The 23,703-nt window shown below is 45.8% G+C and overlaps 1 protein-coding gene across 1 annotated transcript in view; it reads left to right on the top strand.

Moving 5' to 3' along the window:
• TBCK (TBC1 domain containing kinase) overlaps window positions 1-23,703 on the top strand; it is a 154,760-nt gene that overhangs the window by 9,957 nt on the left and 121,100 nt on the right. Inside the window, exon 3 of the mRNA XM_004612696.2 lies at window positions 4,437-4,509. Coding sequence (XP_004612753.2) covers window positions 4,437-4,509 — 73 coding nt within the window. The remainder of the gene's footprint in view (window positions 1-4,436; window positions 4,510-23,703) is intronic.

Genomic DNA, 23,703 nt, shown 5'->3' with positions numbered 1-23,703 from the left:
CCTTTCCATCTCTCTTGCTCGATATTGCACTCCCTCCTGTTTCTTAGTGTTGACTCAGAACATACAGTTCAATTGAATTTTGCCTTTTGGAATGACTTGGTGTTTTTTTTTTGTTTTTTGGTTTTTGGTTTTTTTTTGCTGTTTTGGTATTGTTTTTGTTGTTGATTCTTGGTCAGATCCAGAGGTGCTCAGGGCTTACTCCCAGCTCTGCACTCAGGGATCACTCTTGGCACGCTCAGGGGATCACATGGGATGCCAGGATGATGCCGAGTTGGGCTCATGCAAGGCAAACGCTTCACCCGTAGTCTCTTCTCCCCAGCCACGATGAACAGCTTTGAATAAAAAGGACATACAATTCAGAATCTATAGATGGAAATACTTGATAGATCATGTGCCATATTCATTAAATATTTTTTGTAAGAAAGATTATCTCAAGGTTCATGTATGTTTTACTCTTGCAGGTCTTTCTTAATGTCCATTATATTATTGATCTTTAAGAAATAAGAGGTTAAGAAGAGATTAACTTCTAGGACCTGGCTTCTCATCGCTAATTTATATTTGGCATATTGCAATTTCCAGATATTATTGTAATATTTTGTTCTGTGAGTCAGTGTTGTTTCCATAATGAACAGAAGTTATTTTCAAACAGGCATCTAGGATTTCAGAATGAAGACACCCTAATGGTTTCTTTTAAAAAAGTAGTTCATATTGGAAACATTGTTTTGGTATACACTCCATTACCTCTGGGAGGAACTTTGATATTTGGCCAAAGATTATGGCTCTGTTGTATTAAAATGCTTAAGAGTCCCCTATCGTCTTGAAGCTTTGGCAAGCTCTGGTTTATGATATTTTGAATGTGTTTCAAGAAGAGATCAGGCAGTTTTGTTTTCTAAATCATTTTAGGCCTAACAAAGTATAGTTTACTGCCAAACACTTTGGAAATCTGTCATAGATACAGAGATTTATGGATGTCCAATTTGAAATGATTAACTATTGAAACATACACGTTTAGTAAATTTAGTAAATTGAGAAGTATGTGTTTTATATGAAAATCAGCACTATTCTTTTATTATTCCTGGTTTATAGCAACAGTATTGTCCTCGAGATGTCTGCACAGGACACACCTCTAATAGCCAAGTCATGCTTTTCTTGAATTAATTCATTGATCAAGTATTTCAGTATATTCTGTATTTGAGGTGGGTTTCCAGTGCAGTACTGGGCGAGACCAGCAGTGTTCCTGCCATCGTGAAATACCACTAAGTGAAAATATACGCACTTGAAATGTGAGCTGTAAAGGAAATGTACAACATGCAGTATTTTATAGGAAGAGCAAACTGATATGAAGGGCCAGAGAACTCCTTGAGGGAGATCAAAGGGAATAATAGTAATAATAATAATAATAATAATAATAATAGCACTCTGATGGTACTTGCTGTCTGCCAGGCCTTTTTCCTGGTCTTTATTATATGCTAACTCATTTCAGTCTTACAGTAATCCTGAGGTAGCTGCTGTTATTGTTCTCATTTTCCAGAGGAGGAAACATGACATTGGGAACTTAATAGAACTTCCCCAAGGCCACATAACAAATGAGTAATAGCCCTGGGATCTGAGCCCAGACAGAGAGCCTGCACCCTGAGCCACCATGCTCCCTGGTAGGAGTTCAGCGGGAAAGGTCACAGAAATCCCAGGGAAGATCCTTTCGGGCAGTGGACACCCCGGTGCTAGTCCCGAGGTAGAGCTGGAAGGTACGGGCCAGCATGGTGGGGCGTTGCCAAGGAGACAAAATAGCCGAAGAAACCTGAGGGCTCCATCAACAGATGGACTTATTCTGGTTTTCTCACTTACACTTGAACTCGAAAGTATGTTGGAGGGGAAAAGAGCTAATGTGGGGAGATGAGTTAAAAGACTGTTGCGGCAATCCTCTGAGAATTGGACTGGGTGGGCCTGGGTGGCACAAGGGATCAAACCACAGGTGCCGGAAGCAGAGGAAGAAATAATATCAAGAGGGGTTTGATTTGGTTCCCTTGGACTTGAGAAAATAGAGTGCGCCTGAGCTTTTAGCTGGAGCTGCCAGCCACCAGTGGGATCATCTGCTGAACTAATGCCGAAAGAAAACGGTGAGGAACACGCTGTAAGTTCACTTTGCGCTCTGTGGAGTTTGCGGTGACTTGAGCGTTAAAGTAAGATGAAGCTGGTCTTTCACAGTGGGAGTATTTATGACCAAACTTCTCAAACAACTCTCTTGGTACTATTACTTAGTATCATATCTATGTCTATCTCCTTTGATTCTTTTGATTTTTAGCTTAGCATATAAAAAAAAAGGTTTATTCAAAGTTAAAGGCCTCAAGAACTTAATATGACCATGTAGGGAAATAAACATCCTACAGATGCAACAAAAAAGATGTAAACTAGAATAGTTACTGGCTTGAGATAAAATCAGAGAGGTTTTAGCATTCAGGAGTAGGTGTGGAGAAAACCCAGCATGAAACTCTGGAATCTTAAGTGGAAGCATTTCATCCGGGTGAAGAGATGCATTCTGCCGGGAAGCAGTACAGATGGGCCCAGGAGCGTGCGGGGTCTGGCAGGTGATGAGCTGGGGGGCAAGGCTGTGTGGCTTCCCGTTTGCTTTTTATCTCAGAATTTCCCGGTTTTCCTGCATTGCTTGGAGTTCAATTTTAAGATGCTCTTTTATTGAGCTCTAAAAGGACATCCTTGGGGCTGGAGAGATAGTACAGTGGGGGCTGGCCTTGCATACGGCTGACCCGGGTCCCATCCCCAGCTCCCCACATGGTCCCCTGAGCCTGCAGGAGTGACCCCTGAGTGCAGAGCCAGGAGTAACCCCTGAGCACTACAGGGGTGGCCCCAAAAACAATCCCCCCAAAACTAGATCTTTGAATTTTTCCCCCTTTTTGTCTTTCCCTTGTCCCCACCCCAATGTGTTCTTTCAAATTTTTCCATTTGTTTCCTGTTTGGATTATTTGGATTTCCCTTCTGAAAGTGACAGCTTTCATTGAAGAGATTAACTTTTAGTTTTTAAATTTCAGATCGCTGTATCGTGCCCCCACCTCAGACAGCCTCAACTCCTAAACATCAGCCACTGTCCTGTCCCTACACCCCACGCGACCATCTGGGTACCCTGTGCTGGGTCCCATCTCTGCGCCCAGGTGCTCTGAAGCACACGAGAACGACTCCTTTTCCTGGATCTTCTGCTCCGACCTTCCCCTTTCCTGTCTTCTGCTCTTAATTTCCTCCCTCAGTGGTTTGTTTTCAACAAACGCCTTTGCAGTTATCCTAGTCCCGACAGCCCTGTAGCCTCGTGTCTTTAGGATCTCCATTTGCAATCTGTCATCCACATTAGTCTTCCGTCTTATCCAACTTAGAACTCACTCTGCATGGACAGTCAGCACCTCCTGCTCCTCTCAGACCCCGGGCCGCTCCTGAAATAACCTAAAACAACCCTCGCAGTCCCAGATACACTGTTCTCCAGCTCGCCTCATATTCATTCCTTGAAAAGCACTTGATGGGGTGGGTGGGTCAGGGGCCTTGCCCAGGTGGAAGCTCAGGTTTGGTTTCTGTGTCTGATTCCTGCCATCTCACGCCATCTCTGTGCTCTAGAGGTCATTCTGGCGACCCCCGGCAAAGCCTTACCACTGCCTGACCACAGAAGCATTAAGGTGGAACTGTCTGTCCCCTCCCCGTCCCCCTGGAGAGACCCATTTTAAAAATTAACTAGTAAGAGCCTTGTTTGGGATCTGCTACTGTGTGGACGTTTTAATGGTTAGGGACAACCGCCGAGGGCAGAGGTCTGAGCTGGACTTCAGAGCCGCACTGTCTCGGACAGTTGATCTGTTGGAAAATGGAAACTACATCGTAGCATTTATTCCGCCCGCCAGCATTTTATATCATGACTTGATCTCCGTAGGCTTCGTAATGCTGCAAACACTCAAAAGTCAATTTTCTGTTCTCTCTGCACAGTGTGGATTCAGAGAATTCCTGCTTTTCTTGAGTCTTGAACTCAATTTCAAAGACCTGTGTTTGAACCGTGCTATGCGGACAGTCTGTCTCTAGCTCTTCACTTCCCCTTCATTTCATAATTCTTTATATCTTCATCCAAGTTTTTCCTTCTCTGAGTCTACGTCAAAAGAAGAGCCACTTCTTTTTTCTGAAAGTAAACCTTTCCATCTGTTTTTCCTGATACACCAGGGAGAACGTCTAGAGAAAAACACAAGATGAAAAGAAATTGCTGTTTAATGTACACGTAGTGTTTTTATTACACATCTATTTCACTGCCATGTGCAGTAATTATTTGGTGAACAGAGTTTGAAAAAGCTCTTTTAAAACATTTTTATACTCTGTCAATATTTCTAGTGGAGGATATATTTTGTTAGTAGCCTGTGTGTATGAGGGATAAAACGAATTTGCTTTGCTTTTCTCAGAGAGGCTGGTGGTGGTGGCCGAGCACTGTGAACAGAGTCTAGAAGACTTGCTCCGAGAAAGGAAGCCCGCGAGGTACTGTGCATGGTCTTTGGGACGGTGGAAGGGAGAGCGGGAATTGGCGGAGAGGGGTCCCTCTGCTCCTCACGTAAAGGTCAAAGCCAGGTGCAAAGTTTCCTTGGGGGGAACCTCACTCACAGGCCTCCTGGGCCAGGACACTGACCAAGTCCACGTCCAGCTCTGTGAAGTGGGTTTCCGCAGAGCTCTGGCAGGACATTCCCCAAGGAAGGCACATGGAAATCTGGGGTCTCCCGTCCAAGGCGCATCAGGAGCAGAGACTGGGTGCATTTTGCTGAGCGGCTCCGCGGGTTCCCTGTTCCCTGGGGACGCTGAGCACCGCGCCCAGGAAAGGTCCCGGTGAGGATGACCCTGCGTTCCCTGGACTCTGAAGAGGCCGTTTGTCTCGTCGCCTCTGTCTCCTGTGTGGTCCCAGCGATGGCGCTCAGGGCCGCGTGCCGGCAGGTGTTCTCCGTCCGAGATGCATGCCTGGCCTGCAGTATAGACTGTGCGCCCAGCACCTCACGGGGAATGCGCAGTGCAGTGAGAGCCTCGATTCGGTTTCTTGGGGGTCCACACCCAGTGATGCTCAGGGGTTACTCGTGGCCCTGCTTTCCGGAATTGCTCCTGGCGCTGCCTGGGGGACTCTATGGGCTGCTGGGGATCGAACCCGTGTCAGTCACATGCAAGGAAACACCCAACCCACTATACGATCACTCTGGCCCATCGCGAATTCAGCGTAAACCCATCAAAAATATTTTTTTAATAAGCAAAGAAAGTCGTGAGCCCACGAAAAATACTTACCAGGAGACTGTATAGGATTGTAATCATCTGCCATTGAAGAGATGTCCTTATTTGTATATTTTGTCAATACTTTTTAATATTTTTGGCATGGCTGTGTTCCCCCTTGAAAAAAAATTTTAAGGGGGAAAATTCGCCATTTCTTAAATTGTAGTAATTTGGTAGAAGTAAAACAAATATATTAAATGAAAGCACTTTCACTGCTATGTTTTGGTTTGAAATGGTATTTGGGATGCATGGTGCTTTGACTTGCTTATTTTAATGTGATCACAGTCGTGAAAGTGACTTTTCCATATTTAGAAATAGCATAAACTTATTTAGTGAATGTGTTTATGGGGATATTTTTGCATATCAAAAATCTTGGGTCTTATTTTTTTAAGAATTTGTTACTCTTTGTTCACTATTTTATGTTTATATTTTAATTTATATTACATGACAATTTTGCTACAAAGACCTCTCTCACTCTCTCCTCTCTCCTTTCTTCTCTCTTTCCTCTCCCTCTCCACACTCTCTCCTCTCCTCTCTTTCTCTCTCTTTCTTTCCTCTCCCTTTCCTCTCTCTGGCTTCTCTCCCTGCTTCTCTTTCTCTCTCTCTCTCACTTGTTTTTGGGCACACTCCGAAGTGCTCAGTCCTTACTCCTGGTTCTGAGCTCAGGGATCATTCCTGACGGGGCTCGAAAGACCATACATGGTACTGGGAGTCAAACCCAGGTCAGCCACATATAAGGCAGGCGCCCTACCAGCTGTATGAGCTATTACACCAGCCCTGAGAACAGTTCTCTGTGTAAGCTGTTTGATTTCATTTAAAATTAGAATTAAATTTAAATTTAATTTAATTTAAATTTAATTTAAGATTAGAATTTAAAATCAGCTGTAGCTGTATTTTTATCGAGCAAGTGTCAAATTTTAGTGCTATCATTGAAAATCAAACTTGTTCAAGGAGCTGCTATTTATGCTGCAACAACCCCGCTCCTAGACACCAGAAACTCTTCAGCTTCATCCCCATTTGCATCAGTCTAGCCCCAGGATCGAAGCAAGAGAAGGAGAGCTAAATAGCTGCCCAAATATTTGCACACTAATGTTGATAGAAATATTATTCCCAGGAGCCCTGAGCTGGAGGAATGCCAATGTCCCTCAGTGCAGGAATGAATGTTTGAAGGTGGAAAAGCACAAAGTACAGATACACATGACACCATGGAGGAGACTTGAAAATATTACTCTGAGCAAAAGAAGCCAAAACTAAACAACTGCCTTCTCCAGCTAGTCGTGTGATATTTCCTATGATGATAGATGCAAAACCAGTACTTGTTCTGGCGGGGGGTGGGAAGCTTTGCTGATTTTTTTTTAAATTTTTATTATATCACCATGTGGAAAGTTACAAATTTTTCAGGTTTATGTCTCAGTTATACAATATTCAAACACCATCCCTTCACCAGTGCCCATATTCCACCACCAAAATCCCCAGTATACCCCCCGCCCCAACTGTATAACTGATAAATTTCACTTCATTTTCTCTCTACCTTGATTACATTCCATATTGCAAAACAAAACTCACTATTGTTGTTGGAGTTTCCCCCCAAGGAAGACAGCCCTACTAAGGAAGCATTTGATAATTGGTTTGCCATTAAAAGATTGTATGTTTTCAGTTTTTAGAAAAGGTTGCGTGGCCGCATTAGCGGCCGCGCAGTTCGGATGTGTTCCAGTCCCGCAACCCAGAGCTGTGTTAGTTGCTGCTCAGTGTCGCCAGGGCTCCATCCGGAGAAGGTGTACCCGCTGTACCTCCTCCGTCTGGATCCCTGGTGTTGTTGGCCCGGATTCAGGTCCGGAGCATTTCCCCGGCCGCGTTGCTCACCAGACTGCCTGGCCTCTTCTCTGTTGATTGTGGCAAGACCAAGCTTTGCTGATTTAAAATAACCTTTAGGGGCGTTTCTGGCTGCTGGGATCTATTTCCTTCTCGAGCGAGGTGTTGTTTGCGTGGTGTCTGCACCCGCAGGACTCACCAGAGTGCTCTGAAACGTGCAGTCAGGGTGGGTGCGTGGTGGCGTGTGCATCGCCCATGCTCTGTTGGGAAGCCTCTCGTACCCTGAGCCACACGTACCTTGCAGTAGCTCTGGGGTGTTGCTGAAGAGGGTGCTTGCTCCGGAAGCACCTCCGAGTGGTTTGCAGGAGGCAGGGAGCGCCCCTCGCCCATCGCCGGCCCTGCCCTCGCCCTTCCTTAGGAAGGGGCTCAGAGGAGAGAACGGGGCGGGGGGACCCCGAGGACACATTTCACCTCAACTCTGTGTCGCCCGCCTTCCACACCCTATAAGGACACAGCAATAGTTCTCGGCCACTGCCTCGAACCCCACCAGGGATGGACAGCAGCTGAGCTTTCCGTGCTGGTCCCTTGGTCCTTGTCAGACAGGAAGTTCTCTGAGCAGTGAGCACCCGCAGGATCCAGGGTCGAGCCCCGCGGAGGTCACTTTCTTTGGTGCCCTCATGTTTGTCTCGAGCATACGATGATCGAGGTGGGACTAAAGAAAGAGCACAGGGGTCAGGGGCCAGCCTGGGTTCAACCCCTCATGCCCCATATGGTGCCCACACACTGCAGGAATGATCCCAGAGCACTGCTGGGTGTGACAGGCCGCAACCCCCACCCCCCAATCGTTCTAGATGAAAGCATATTCTCTCTTTTTTTTTTTTTCGATTTTTGGGTTACACCCGGCGATGCACAGGTGTTACTCCTGGCTCATGAACTCAGGAATTACCCCTGGCAGTGCTCAGGGGACCATATGGGATGCTGGGAATCGAAACTGGGTCAGCCGTGTGCAAGGCATAAATGCAAATTTCCTATGGCATTTCTTGTCATTTATGTTTCTCATCATTTTCGCGTTTTTAAAACAGAACCCATCATAGTTGTTATCATTGTGTTAGTGTTTGTAATTTTTCTCAAGTAATACGTGTCTAAGCACTTGTGTGCATAAAGTGCTATTTTTATGTCATTATGGTAATAGGCTAAACCTCCACTATTTCCCTCATGCATTTTGGAACATAGCATTCAGCACTCACTGCCTCTGAGGAAAATGACTCTGTCAGGTTCACTTCCAAGTCGTTATCTGATCTATTCATCTAAATTAGCTTTGTTGAAAACTATTTGACTTTCCACATATTTGGGTTGCATTCGTCTCCAGTAATAGTTTCGTGTGCAGAATTCTTGTGCTGCAATTTTAATTACTTCTATAACCTGTTTATGGAAAGTGAGATGTTCTTATGACTTATAAATCAGTTCTTCCCCTCATGCCAAAAGTAAGCACCCTGCACCTGTAAGAAAGGCTGATGCCAAGTAAACAGGAAATCTGTTTAGTGGGGTTGCAACTTGAGACCCAGGATCTCTGCTCGTCCATCTGTCTCTAACTGTTGCAAAGCTGTAAGCTGCCCGTTGTCTGGGAGTTATTTGCAGTTGATTATCTAAACTTAAATATTACTCAAGAGATATGTTTTGCTGGACTTAAATTTTGAAAAATATTTTAATTTTTTTTAAAAAATTAGTGGGACAGAGAGAAGAAACTGATATCTATTTCTTCCTGAACTTTTTTTTTTAGTAGCAAATTTAATGCCATTGAAAAACTACACTGTACTAAGCCCTCACTGTAATTCGCATTACAGGTAGAAGTTGAGCCTCTGGAGGTTTCACATCCAATTAGGGAAGCTAGCCTTTCTCTCTGTGGTCTACTGATGGCCACAGAACTCTGGAGCGTTCCTATCACCCAAACAGAAAATAATTTTTTGCTATGATTTGGAGACTATCAAGCAGGGTTCTCTTTAAGTAAGGTAATGCTGTGTGTGCTGTTAGTTTATTCTGTGTTTGAAAGAGAAAACTCCGTCCATTCAAGGTTGGCTACAGGAATTAACTTTTGGAGAACGCTGCTCTCGTTTCACTGGCTTTTACACTGATTTGTGCCAGAGTTGCATCTTGCCAATATTTCTCTCCAATTTCAGTTAAATGATCAAAATTATTTTTTGGAAACGCAGAGGCATGGAATTCAATTAAACTCCTTTAACCAGTAGGTTTCAAGAAAACAGTACAAAATTTGAAAGATCTGTTTGAAGTCATCTCATATTTGGTGCCTGCATCTACTTAATTGCTACCCTAAAGCCAGATTCAAGATACTGAACAGCAGAGAAATTTAAATCTCAACCCTTTTCTGAAATACCTTCCAGAGAATGTGTGTGTGTGTGTGTGTGTGTGTGAGAGAGAGAGAGAGAGAGAGAGAGAGAGAGCGCATCACCACTCCTATTAAAGTGAGCATGAGGAAATGGTTTGCATTTTGAGTCGAGATGGTATTTGGAGTGTTTCCCTTTACTGCTAGTCTTATTCAGAGCATGTACATTTGCCTAATCTATAAAAGTGCCAACAAGTTTAGCTCACGGACAGACACTGCGCAGAGTTTTGGCACTCGCAGTGGAGTTTCTGCGTTGCCCTGCGGTGCGCACGGGGAGCGGGCACGCATGCTTCTTTAATAAAATGACGTCTGTCATGTGTTCTCAGGCTTATGGTTTTGAAAATTTACCAGGAACCATCTCGTTGCTGAGGTTGTATGGGGGACCTTGATGGAAAGCAGGCTCCTTCCTCAGCTGCTCAGCGGTTTGGTGGAAAACACGATCTGACTTCTTGGATGAGCAAGTTTTATTGGCCCCTATTAAAAGATTGCCCGCTCACTGAATTAGATACTGAGAGGAAGGCTGGGCACAATGTGGCAGGCTCCAGAACTGGGTAAAGAGCACGGGGTCACCATCAGTGGGGGGCGCACTGGACAAGGATAGGGTGGGGGGGAGAGAGGGAGGGGCGGGGAGAGAGAGAAAGAGATAATCGAAATTGAGGCTGTCGTACATGCTTTACCTTCAAGGATCCTGGCTGCAGAAGCACTTAAAATTATTACTGGTCGATCAGGTACATTGGAGGTGAATATTACTGATAGGAAATATCAGTAATATGTTTTTTCCTAATCCACTTGTATTTTTTTCCTAATCCACTTGTATTGCTTAAATGTGGAAAATAATTTCAAAGGGTGATCTCAACTCAAGCTTAGAATCTTGACTGTCCCTTTCTCATTCTCTCTCATTCTCTCTCTCTCTCTCTCTCTCTCTCTCTCTCTCTCTCTCTCTCCCTCTCTCTCTCTCTCTCTCTCTCTCTCTCTCTCCCCATATCCTTGTAGTTGTCAAGGATCATTAACAGAAATAGCCCCTTGTGATGTTCCTCACGCTTTGCCCTTCTCTGCCTGCTTTAGTTCAGAGAGTTTGACCTCACAGCCTTACCTGGACTGACGTCCCTGCCTTTAGTCTTAGATCAGTCTGACTCGCTGCTTTACAGTTTTCAAAAATTGATCTATTCCCTGCTCTTAAGCATTCAGTAGCTCCCCGGGTGTGCCTGTACGCATGAAGAAAAAGGCTTGTGAGGCGAAGGACCTGACTTCCTTCTAACTTTCAGAGTATTTACTATTTGTGATGCTTTTCATCGTTGCCTCGGGTGTTGTTGAGGAGAGAGGAGGCCAGAGGGCTGGATCGCTGTAAAGGTGGAACTGCTTTCCTGCCCCGCGGAGCCTCTCCGGGGTTGGAATATTGGAGAGCGTCTCAGAGAGCGTTCTTCCCTCCACGCCGGGATTTCTCAGCCGTTTTCTGCTTTTCTTCATCATCCTGTTTTCTTCTCACTTCCCTCCGTGGCTCTATAGGTTTTTTGGTTTTTGATTTTTGTTTTTTGGTTTGTTTGTTGTTTTTTTTTTTTTTTTTGCCTTAGCCCCTCCACTGGGACTGGAGCAATATAGCACAGCAGGTAGGGCGTTTGCCTTGTATAAGGCCGACCTGGATTCGATTCCTCTGTCCCTCTTGGAGAAGCGACTGGCAAGTGACCAAGAGTATCTTACCCACACAGCACAGCCTGGCAAGCTACCTATGGCGTATTCGATAGGCCAAAAACAGTAACAAGTCTCACAATGGAGACGTTACTGGTGCCCGCTCAAGCAAATTGATGAACAATGGGACGACAGTGATACAGTGATAACAGTGACAGCCCACCACTTAGAAAATTTTCATCCGTGACCCCCTTGGAATGTCCTGGGAGTGAGCAGGGGGTCGTATGGGCCCCTGTTGAGAAACGCAGGCCTACATACTGTTCCACTAAACCAGTGCTGAAGTTCTGAATTCTCCAGTGTCTCTTCCTGGTTGTGAGGTTCAGATTCAAGCTTACAATCGTTTGTCTGCAGTGATGGATTTCAAGGAGCTCTGGTTTACCTTCCCTAATTAGCCAGGCAGTTTTTGACAGGCCTGATGTAATTTTTTCATTTTTCTGTCTCCTAAAGTTGTTAGCATAGGATCTTGCATGTAGTTAATGTGTTGGCAAAGGAATTATCTAATGAACTAATTATGTCTGTAGTTTAGTCATGCACTTAGCATTCTGTTTTCCTGGCATCTTTTTATCATGTGCCATAATTTCATTTCCCAAATGCATGGGTCTTGGTGAAGGTATAATGCAGCTATCATCTTGGTAATTCACTTAGGCTTTTCTTGGAAATACATTTTTAAATAGAATGATCAGAGGAAACTGTCGATTTCCTTTCTCGTGACTGGGGAATAATCCAGCGTGTGTTCATTCATGTTGTGGAGGCTGCTGCATTTCTTGTCACCTGCTGTCTTTTCCCTCCCAAAGCCACCCTGAAGGTTATCCCTCACGCCTGGAATGTCCTTTATTCCCTCTGCCTGGAACCGCCTTTATTTCCCCTGTCTCTCGCCTCTCAGTACATGCTCAGTACTCCTACGGCGACACTGGGCCTACTGCACACGCTCTGCTTCTTGAATCCACTGCACCATCTATGGTGGTTATGGGAGTGAAGTGCTGTATCTGTGTATGGTCTAGGGTGCTGGGCAAGGTACGTGCCTCTGGAAGCCCTGGAAACAGGGCTCGTGAGGACCACCTTAGAGTTCTGACCATCACCACCTGGTTAGCAAAATCGGGGGAGTACTTTCAGTGCAATGACCCAGGTGGAGTTTGGTATTCTCTTCGCCATCAGTAACACTCGAGGCTCTTAGGGACTGGAAGTCTCTATAATCATGGCCACACTTTATTGCTGCAAGAAACGTACAAAGCAGAATCAGCCGAGGAAAATCCTACGGGACAGAGGCTGGAGAACAGCTCGGGTTCTCTAGGGCCAGCAGAGGGTGTGCTCACCCCCTGCTCTCCCGTCGGGACTATGGCAGAGTCAGCAGTGTTACCCTGGGAGAACTCGGCCTGAGACTAGGAGTCGTGCGGTGATCTTCAAGGCTCTTCGTGACTGTGGTGCCAGGAACAGCTGATGCTCCGGACCTTGGAAGGGAGACAGGATTCAACAGGAGTCACGCTGCTTGTGCAGGCTCTCCGGGCAGCGAGCACGGCGTGCTCCAGCACCTCGGACGTGCGAATTAATCTTCTCAGTTAGAACATTTTTTAAAACTCTGCTTTTTTAAACTGGCTCTTTAAGAGTCTATAACGAGCCATTCAGGAGGAATGTGGGAGATAGGGAGTTTCGGTGTGTTTTTCTTGCCTGATTGCTGTGGCTGAGACTTCTAATATTATATTGAATACAAATAGACACTTGGCATCCTTACTCTGCATCTGCTTCCAAGGGAATGCTTTCAGTTGTGATAATTGCAGGGAATATTTGAATTTTATTCCATCTTTTTTACATATACTTTTCTTTTGGAGGAGGGAGAGGTGGGCCACATCCAGCAGTGCTTGGGGAGGGGTCCTACTCCGGGCTTTGAGCTCAGCAAGTGCCTGCCTTGGTCCCTGGGGCTGTGGGACCAGGGACTGAGCCCAGACCGCCTACGTGCAAGCATGTCCTCCAGCGCCCCCAGCTCTCTCTAGCCATTATTTCATTTCGTTGTAGTATCTGTGCTTATGGAAGATGGAAGATGAATGTACAATTTCCTGTTGGGAAATTACTTGATTAATAAGTTGATAAACAAGAAGTGAAACTAGAACAGCATATAAAAATTGCAACCAGATAAGCACTTGGAATCAGACTGCAGGAGTCTGAGAGGGTTTTTATTGCTTTATTTTGTCTAGTTTTTAGCTATGCCATTTTCTTGTAACACAGTCTCTCTACATTCCCCCTCCCTCAGCTAAACCTTTTTTAAAAAGAAACTCAAGTATAGGACCCCCAGCACCACATTAGGCCCCCACAAGCACCGCCAGGAGTAATCAAATATGGTCCCACCTTCCCCAAAAAAGTTTTAGAATGTGGATTACAATATGCATCTTCCACATATTCGTCTCATGTGGCTCACCTATAGTGTCGAGGCTCGCCTGCCTGTGCTCAGGGCTTATTTCTGGCTCTGTGCTTGGGGCGATCATTCCTGGCGCGACTCGGGGGGCCGTGTATAATGCCGGAGGGTCAAATCTGAGTTGACTGCGTGCAAGACAGGCTCCCTATTCATGCACTACCTCTGAAGCCTGATTTGGAGATCTTGTCATGTTCTTTCCACCCTTGAGATATTGGTCATATTTATTTGCTTTTTCACTGTTGATATATTTCAAATTTCACATAACTTGTTATGATTTTTTTTTTATACAAAGGCCTTGAGAGACAAGTAAAAAGCCACGTGTGTGTGTGTGTGTGTGTGTGTGTGTGTGTGTGTAAAGTACTGTGCATTTCCCTGAGCTCCTTGTTTCTTTTTGATTATTGCTAGTTTTAGCTGTTAGTGGGACTGGTGCTGAATACTGAGCTCAGGGCCACGTCCACGGGGGTATGTCCTCTCTCACCAAGGCTACTACCCACAACCCCCCCCACACACACCCCACTGGACTCTTGATTCAGTCCTGGTTACCATGTGGCATCCTTCAGCTTGGAAAAGCCTTTGAAATTTCTTTTTAAAAAGTCTGATTCTGGCTCATTCTCTCAGACTTTTATCCTCTGAAATGTGTTTTTTTTTTTAAAAAATCACCTTAGCTTAATATTTGTATTGGCTAGCATTTTTATATAAAAATAGAACATATGAAAGGGAAGGGATTGTGCTGTTGGCCCACATTCTACGATCAGCCTTTGTCTTGTCACACGCGGACCCATTCGCATTTAAGCTCATTTTCCCTCCTGTTATTTCTTCGAACTTTAGAATCACTTGCAGAAGTGTCTCTCTCCCCTGAATCTTTCATCAGCTGTGGCATTAGCATTCAGCATTTCTTTTCGTGGAAAATTTACACTTAGAAATCAAGCGCGTGTCTCTTTGGATGGCCTTCCTGGAACCCACGGGTACTCAAGCCCACTTCCCCATCTGTTGATGAAGCCCTGGGCTGTGTTTTGGCTTCTGAGCTGCAATAACTCGGGTTTCTGTGAGTGCTCTTGTTTTGTGAGTATGTGTGTGTTTCTGTGCGCACATGTTTTGTTTTGTAGCGTAGAACTGATGGTAGGTGTATGATGAACGTTATTAGGCGTCTCCAGACACTTCCCCCCAAGCATTGTACCTTTTCCTTCCCCAGCAACGATGCTTGAAAGTTCTCTACATCCTCACCCGCAGTTGGAGTTTCTAGAATTCCATTCCTTCTAGCCATGGTCACAGGTGTAAAATTAGATCTCATTCGAGATTGAATTTTTATTTTGAAGCTGTTGATCCTTCGTACTTGTGGGAATCCTTTTCGCGAAGGGGCCTGGGCTGGGTCACACTCTGCAGTGCTCAGGCTCAGGGAGTCTTTCCTCCATCCGCAGCCGCGCCTGGCAGTGCCAGGGACCAAACCGTCTTGTGCGTCTAGCATGGGCCCTGCATGCAGAGCCTGTGCTCCAGCCAGCTGACCTGTCTCTTCAGCCCTTTTCGAATATTGCTGCTATGATACATACGTGTTCCAATTTTTAGTTCCATTTTAAGTGGGTTATTTGTCATTTTCTTATTGATTTATGCATGTTTTTTGTCTATTCTCATTGTGTCCCCACAGCTGTTTTTCCAGATATTTCTGCCAGTCTGATTTTGACTTGCCTCTGCCTTTTCAGAGTGTGTCCTGAGGAGCAAAAGTTGCTGTTTTTGCTGAAGCCCAGCGTGCCAAGTTGTTCTTTGGCAGCTGTTCCTTCTCATATTCTTTGTTGAGAAACTTTGCCCTTTCTCGTGGTGTGAAGATATCACCGGGCTTTCTTCTCGATGCACCACAGATTTAGACTTTGTGTTGGATCTTTGGTCTGTCACAATTTCATATGTGTGTTTGTGTTTCAGTTCCTCCGGCTCTTTTTGTTTAAAAGACTTTCTGCCTCCCTCCGGATTGCTCCTGTGCTTTTATTGGAAATCAGATGTCCTGTACGTGTTGGTCTGTTCTGGTCTTTCAGGAGAACCGCTGCTTGGTCACAGGATGCCGTTGGGTTTCACTTTTCTAATGTCTGTGTGAAGCCAGCACCAGATAGTCTTAAATTCCTGAGGCTTCTTCGTGAATCTTGAAGTCAGGAAGTGTAAGTTCCCCAACTCTGTCCTTTTGTTTTGAGTAGCTTTGGCTTTCCTGGTTCTTTGCATTCTCACCTGATGCTGTAGTCAACGTCCCAACTTTCCTGAGAGTTTGCCGGTATTCACGTTGGGTCACACACGTGGACTGCGTCGGGAGCCTGAGGTGCCGTGGCAGGATTGAGTCTTCAGGAAATGAACTTGTTTCTCTCCAAATTTCAAAGTCTTGAATTTTTTTCAGGACTATTGTATAGTTTACGATGTGGAGTATACTTCCTCCTTCGTTAAATTTATTCTGAGTTACTATGTTTTTATGTGATTGTTGATAAAATTACGTTTTAGTTTTCAGTTGTTGGCTGTCAGTATATAAAATGCAAGTAGCACAGATGTGTAACCTACAGAAATACAAGTGTGATTTGGGCCCCCCAAAATAAGTAGCACTGTAGCACTATCGTCCTGTTGTTCATCGATTTGCTCGAGCACCAGTAACGTCTCCATTGTGAGCTTTGCTGTTACTGTTTTTGGCATATTGAATATGCCACGGGTAGCTTACCAGGCTCTGCCGTGTGGGCGGGATACTCTCGGTAGCTTGCCGGGCTCTCCAAGTGGGCCGGAGGAATCGAACCTGGGTCAGCCATGTGTAAGGCAAACACCCTACCCCCTGTGCTATCACTCCAACCCCCCCCCCCCAAAATAAGTATGCTATAAAACTTACAAGAATGAGAGGGAAGAAGAAGGTGGGAGGGGAAAACAAAGAGTAATACACATTTATGTCCAATGATTATGTGTTTGTTTATACAGAAAATCCAGAGGAGGGCCAAGAAGGTAGCCCAGGGGGCTGAATGCCTGCCTGGACTCAGTCTTCAGACAACCTGGTTCCCTGAGCACTGCCACAAGCAAGCCTGAGCACTGTGTGTAGGGTCCACCCCTCAACCCACCTAATACGTACACACAAAATAATAATAGGAACCTAAGGAATCTGCAGAAGGACTTTGAATTAAGTGACTTTAATGAGATCAAGGGAAATCAGGCCAGTATGAAAAGTTGTCAGTTTGTAAGATGTTGGAACGCATTGCTCATTGATAGGCTTAGTATATGTTTTATTAATTGCATTTGATTCAGGCTTCATCTTATAAGATACAATATTAAGACCTGGCACAGATTCACCAGTTTGTCGTCTCCAGACCTTCATATGTGATGGCTTCAGGTAGCACGTGTATGGGGGCTGGGCTGGGTGCTGCAGAGAGTTACTTCACGGTTTGGCTGGCAGCTGCCTAAGGCTCGGAAGTGGGAAAGCTGGAAAATTCGGTTTTTGGGGGATAAGTGCATCCAGTGTTTTACTCCAAGACGGACTTGGGGGAGGGGAAGGTTGGGGCACACCTGCCTCTGTGTCTGGGAGTTGCTCCTGGCAGTGCTCCAGGGACCATTTGGGGCACTGGGAGTGAACTGGGTTTGCTCACATGCAAGGCAAATGTATTCGACCCTGGACTGGCTCAGGTTCAAGACCATATTGCTGACCAGTAAAGGGTCGGGGGTTAGGGCTCAGGCCATAGTGGGCGGGAGCAGAGTCCAGACTTCGTGAGGAATCAGATGGGATCTGATCAGTGGGCCTCAGAGAAACCATCTTCTAGGAACCTGCATTGACAGCGGAAGTTCCCAGGCGTCCTCTCCGTCAGAGAATCGCCAGCCGTGTCCCCATCAAATGTTAAAATTTGAACGAGTCTGCTCAGAGAACTCCCCGGACTCACACAGTGCCCCTCCTCTCTCCAGATGAGCACTCCCCTCAACGGGCATTCTCGAGGCTGTTCGCCTCCACGTCACTGTGTTCGCCAACAGTTTCAGTTTTGGTTTCACTGAAGGCGAGAAGCTCTGTCAAACAGCGATTGTCCAAACTTCCTTGGAGTTAGTTCTGGGTGGAGAAAGGCTCCCGCTGGAAGTCCCGAGACACACGTCTCCCCGCCAGGCGGTGAGCCAGCCTCGGAGCCGCCTTCCCGCTCGTCATCCACGTTTGCCCTGACGGGGAGGACCTTGGTGCCAGGGGAGCACCAGGGGAGCACCTGAGGGCTGGCGGGCAGGGCACGCAGAATTGTCCGGAGATGACGGTGACGTCCTGTTTCCTGACTGCAGCATCAGTCATAGCCGGTTCTGACGTGAAGAAAACCTGGGGAAGAGAAATATCCTCTCGCCCCGGGACTCTTCCTTCTTGTTTGTGAAATGGTAATTTCATTCTCACAAAGAACTGAGAAAAACAGTCCTGCTCTCATTGGCGTGGGAACAGTGGAACAACCCAGTTTATATTTGTTCATTCAAACAACGCATTTTTAAAAAATTCCCCTCTGGGGGGCCACACCCAGGCGCTCAGGCTCTGCCCTCAGCGTTCACTCCCGGCAGTGCTCAGGGGCCATCGGGGCTGCTGGGGAGCAAACCCGTGTCAGCCGCCCTCGGACACCGCCCTGTCTGCTGTCCTGTCACTCTGGCCTCTGCGAAATGTCTTTCTGTCCATCTTTCTCTCTGTGTATGACGTGGGCATATATATTGTATGTGTGTGTCTCGATAGCTATGACGAATTGTTCTGTACTTGCCTTCTGTACGTGCCACCTGTTTGTATTTAGAGGGACTGGGACTTAATTGTTCTGTTTTTCTTTTAAGACTGTCAGGACTCCGTGCAGAATCCATGGCACGTTGATTCCCACGTAAACCTCTGCTCAGTGTTACATTTCCCACTTTATAAATTTGCAAACTGAGGCAGCATGAAGTTGGAACACTCTCCAAGCATAGCAAATCAGTGACAGTGGCCTCGCTTTTCTGTCTGAACCTCCAACCGTGAGACTATGCTTTCCATATGTAGTTTCATCTTATCAAATTTATTTTCTGCTGAGAAAGGAAAGTTATCTAACATTCAAGCTGGAAAGTTAATTTTCCAATTTATTGTATCCTATTGAGAATTAGTCACATTCCAAGCTTATGGCTCGCAAGATTGGCCATTTTGGAGCTGGAATTGAATTGGGAAATGTCTCCAATCTCATAAGGTATGTGGACTTTTAGTGATAGAGACAGAGAGACAGAGACAGAAACAGACAGAAAGAGAGAGAGAGAGAGTGATTACCCAGTAACCCATTGGTAAGCAACTCTTCAATGCAGCTTTCATTTAGAAACATCTGAATCCGGGACAGATGAACTTTTGAGGTCGGTCTGAATGGGTGTCCTTTCAGGCCAAAACATGTGTACCCAGTAGTGAAATGAGTTATTTCCTTTCTCAATTATAAAAACTTTGTTTATTTCTTCTTCAGGAAAAACGTTCCATTAAATATTATGGTATTTTAAGCAAAATGTCAAAATATAGTAAGTGATAAGTGGAAAATTAAGAGCCTCAAAGGTATTAGCTCATTGCTGAAAATACCCTTTCTTTAAAATCTGGAAATGTGAGCCTTGCATCACTGAGCGACGGAGTGTGTTGAACTCGTCTGCCCCGCAGCTATGGAAGGAGGGTTTGGGTCAGAGAGGACACGGGATCATGAGTTGCATTAACCAGAAAAGGAGTCACCGGTGCTTCAGCCTTCCTTCCCCGTTCCATAAATCACACGGTAGCTCGCGGCTTCATCTGCGCTCCTTCTCCCTTAAAATCCTACCTTGGGCTGATACCAAGTGAGGCAAGTGTGGCTCGAGGGGGCCGTTTCCGAGGGAGTGATCAGGTTTTATAAGGTGAAGGAACATCTTGAACTCATCGAGTCCAGGAGTGCGTTTCCTCCACTGGCCAGCTGACAGGATGGGTATTTTGGCGTGTGCAGGGGCCCTTCCAAGCAGCGAGCACGCGGATCTGAGGAAATAGCACGTGTGGTTTGAGTTACCACCTATACACGAGAGGCTCAGGCCTGTCTCAGCAACCCTGCTCTCTCTTTCTCTCTCCCTCTCCCTCTCTCTCTCCCTCTCTCCCTCTCTCTCCCTCTCTCTCTCCCTCTCTCTCCCTCTCTCTCCCTCTCTCTCTCTCCCTCTCTCTCCCTCTCTCTCTCCCTCTCTCTCTGTCTCTCTCTCCCTCTCTCTCTCTCCCTCTCTCTCCCTCTTTCCTTCTCCCTCTCTCTCCCTCTCTCTCTCCCTTTCTCTCCCTCTCTCTGTCTCTCCCCCCTCCCTCTCTCCCTCCCTCTCTCCCTCTCTTTCTCTCTCTCTCCCTCTCCCTCTCTCCCTCTCTCTCACTCTCTCTCTCCCTCTCCCTCTCTCCCTCTCTCTCTCTCACTCTCTCTCTCCCTCTCCCTCTCTCCCTCTCTCTCTCTCCCCCCCTCTCTCTCTGCCTCCATTTCTTGCACTCTGAATTGCATTGCTTCTTGGAAATATTGCAAATATCAAAAAGAACTGATGGTTTCAGGCTGATAAGAATAATTTATCAATTTGTCCTTAATTTTAAAATATCTTTATTGATGTGTAGCTGATATATATGTATAAAACACATTTTTATGTATAACATCTATCATGAACAAGATAATAGACATATTTATTGCCTCCAAAAGTTTCCTTGCTTTATTTTTTTGGCTGATATCAAAACTTATAAAAATCTACCCTCTAACACAGTATAGGTACAATACTGTACACAGTGGATCTCTGGAACTTCTTCATTTTGTGTAACTGAACCTTCCAGTTCAGCAACCACAGTTTCCTTCTCTCTGTTAGCCACGGTCCCTGTTAACCACGGCTCTATTCTCATTTCTATGACTATTGAAAACAAAAAACAAAACTCCTGTAAGTGAAATCCTGCACCATTTGTCCTTCTGTGTCTGGCTTATTTCACTTAACGTAATGTATTTCTGGTTATCCATGTTGTCACAAATGGCAGGTTTTCTTTTTTTTTTTTTTAGGATCTATAGTGTGTGTGTGTGTGTGTGTGTGTGTGTGTGTGTGTGTGTGTGATCTCACGCATTTTCTTTATCCATCTGTCAATGGACATTGGGTTATAAAAGAGAATTTTTATAATTATAGTGTTGTAGATATAACAGAATTAGTCCATCCTAATCAGTTTTTCTCTTGGATTTAATATCCATGTTGGTATGTTTATTATTCTGACCCCACACACATATGTGAGCGAAAGCAAGGACATGTTGACGGCGACGGCCATGTCTGCTCCCTTGATTCTGCTGACAGCTTTACAGTTTGTGTGTACACCCACGCTTCTCAAATCGGATCCATTAATATTTGCATTTTTGTGTATTATGCTTTTGTCAACTGTTAAACACGACTGATCACTGGGGGTGCGGCTCAGGCTGAGAAGCATGTGCCAGGAGCCTGGGCACTGAGCAGCCCTACCAGCCAGGGCTGTTCCCCACAAAGATTAGGTAAAGCTCCTGTTACACACTAAAGTAGAATTCATCAAATGGAAATGTAGTCTTTTTTTTTTTCAGTGATATAACTAGAAGTCATAAAGATGTTGTGTCTCTTAGATAATACAGATTCAATGTAAATATAAATATAGGATACTTATACAAATAGTATTTTGGGACAGAACAAATTGTAGGGATGTCTTATAACATCCTTAGTCTAATTCATGCTTTAGCCTGTTACTAGTAATTTTATTATCCTGCATATCATATTCTTCTCTCAGTAGCCAGAGGAGGTATTTTGACTAGCATACATTTATTATTTCATAATATTTTTGAACACCCGCCTGCTTGACCTGATGACATCCCCTGGAACTTAGAGTTGGGATCGGTTTGTCCCGCCTCCGGCTTGAGTAGAGAAAGGCTCAGACAGAAATCCTCACAGAGAGGGCCGGCCGCGTCTCAGACAGAAATCCTCCACAGAGAGGGTCGCAGCCCTCCCTCGTGGGTGGGGGCCTTGCGCTTCTTGGTGCCCTCCCAGAGGAGATGTGGACTCAAGCACAGCTGTCTGTCAGCCAGGCGGCGTGACCAAGGCCAGGCTCTTGGCATGAGAGCAGAGCAGTCCAGGGGAGGGTGGGAGGGCCCGGAGACGGAGCAGGGCCCACGGTGACAAACTGTCCGTCTGGGAGATAGACTGAGATGAGAGGAACATCTGTGGCCGAGCACAGGTGAGGTCAGGCAGCCCTGCGGTTCCTATCGAGAGTGTGGACTGTTGCAACCGCCTGACCTAAACAGCCACGAGAGCAGGGGGTGAGTGGATCACAAGTCTGCAGGATAAACTTCCTTTGAAATGCATCTGGACAGGGATAAACAAAATATGCCTGCTATTAATTCTACTGATTGATAGATTTGACACTCATCGAGCTAGGCTCACAGTCCAAACCCAACCAGGTTCTCTCGGGCTCGGCAATGACCCGCCTTTGTGTTGGTGACCGGTGGGGGGCGGGGGGTGGTTTTTTTTTCTCTTTGGGTTCTTAATGGTCCTTTCCCGAGATTGATGATTTCTGTAGGCCTGTTTTGTCTCCCTGTGGCAGTAAATACATTTCCACATTTTCTCTCCCTCTGAAGACGGAGGGAGAGGATGATTAATTCTCATCTGCTAACTTAATTACTGGACCCCGCTTGTATGCTTGTATTTAAATTCTCTTGCATTCAGTTATATTGAAATGATCAGTTTGAAAACATCTCGTCTTCGCCCCCGCGCTGAAGCTTTCTGGGTTTGGGAGAAGCCAGCCTCCCCCTGGGCTCCCGTAGGCCCTCAGCAGGCCCACCCGGCCAAGAGCCTCTGAAGCCTGTGCTCCAGAGATGGGCTGTTCTTACACGGCGTCTTGCTTTGAAGAGAGAAATCTGTCACCGATTGACCATATTTACTGTTCAGAATCACCCAGGATTCTGTGCTCCCTGGGCCCCGTTGTGCCAGGCACAAGCTGACCAGGGGCCACTGCCCTCCCAGCCCCCGGGAATAGCTGTCATGCGGAACATTCCAGAAGGTTTGGCTCAGGTCTGTTTGCACAGGGCAGGGGTAGCCTTCGGAGTGTTGCTCTGGGGGATGGGGTCACTGGCTGGGGGTGCAGTGCTGCTCAGGCCCCACGGGGCTGGGGACCCCCAGGCCGCTCCTGGTGGGGCTCAGGGGAACTTCTGAGCTGGGCATGGAACCAGGGACCATCTCCCCGGCATCCTGACTTGCAGGCCCGCTTACGATTTCCAGGCTAGTGACATATTTCTCCGCTCAGATTCTGACGTGGGCAGCCGGGCCAGGGCCCAAGTGCTAGAGCACGTGGCTGACGCTGTTCCCGGGTGCGACACTTCACCCCTGCCAGCTGTGCGGCCCTGTGACCTCTGGGCACTGCCCGGCCCGAGCGTCCTGGAAGTTCAGATGGGTAGTATTGCCATTTTGACAATGTTAATTCTCCCTATCCATGAGCAGGGGATATCTTTCCATTTCCTCGTGTCCTCTTTTATTTCGTGGAGTAGTGTCTTGTAGTTTTCTTTGTATAGGTCCTTTACCTCCTTAGTTAAGCTGATTCCGAGGCACTTGATTTTCTGGGGCATGATTGTGAACGGGATTGCTCTTTTCATGTCACTTTCCTCTGTCTCATGATTTGCATATAGGAAGGCCATGGACTTTTGGGTATTGATTTTATATCCTGCAACTTTAAAGTCTGTTGTTTCTAGGAGTTTCTTGCTAGAGGTTTTGGGGTTCTCTAAATATAGTATCACATCATCTGCAAGTAGTTGAGAGCTTGATTTCTTCCTTTCCTATCTAACTGCCCTTTGTACCTTACATTTGAAAATAAAATGCAACCCTAAATTATTAAAGGGAATAAATGCAAATTTTATCTATTATTTCAACTATAATCATCCCACTAACTTTAACTCAGTTAAGTAGTAACTAAGAAAAGCTGTGTCAGGAGATTTTTCCATATATACCTTATAATAATTAATGAAATTAAGGAGAGAGCATAGGAGATGTGCTTTACCGTATCCAACAATTTCAGAACTAGTCTTGACAGAAAATGACTGAAGGTTTAGTTTGATTTCGAGACTGGAGTGAAATATTGTGAAACTGAGGCCCTCTAGTGTCATATCTGCGTATGAGAATTCCCTTTAAGGTATTTGCT

This window comes from Sorex araneus, chromosome 6 (genome assembly GCF_027595985.1).
Source record: "Sorex araneus isolate mSorAra2 chromosome 6, mSorAra2.pri, whole genome shotgun sequence".
Lineage (NCBI taxonomy): Eukaryota > Metazoa > Chordata > Mammalia > Eulipotyphla > Soricidae > Sorex > Sorex araneus.
The sequence above is the reverse complement of the archived record's forward strand: the minus strand, read 5'-3'. Positions and strand labels throughout refer to the sequence as shown.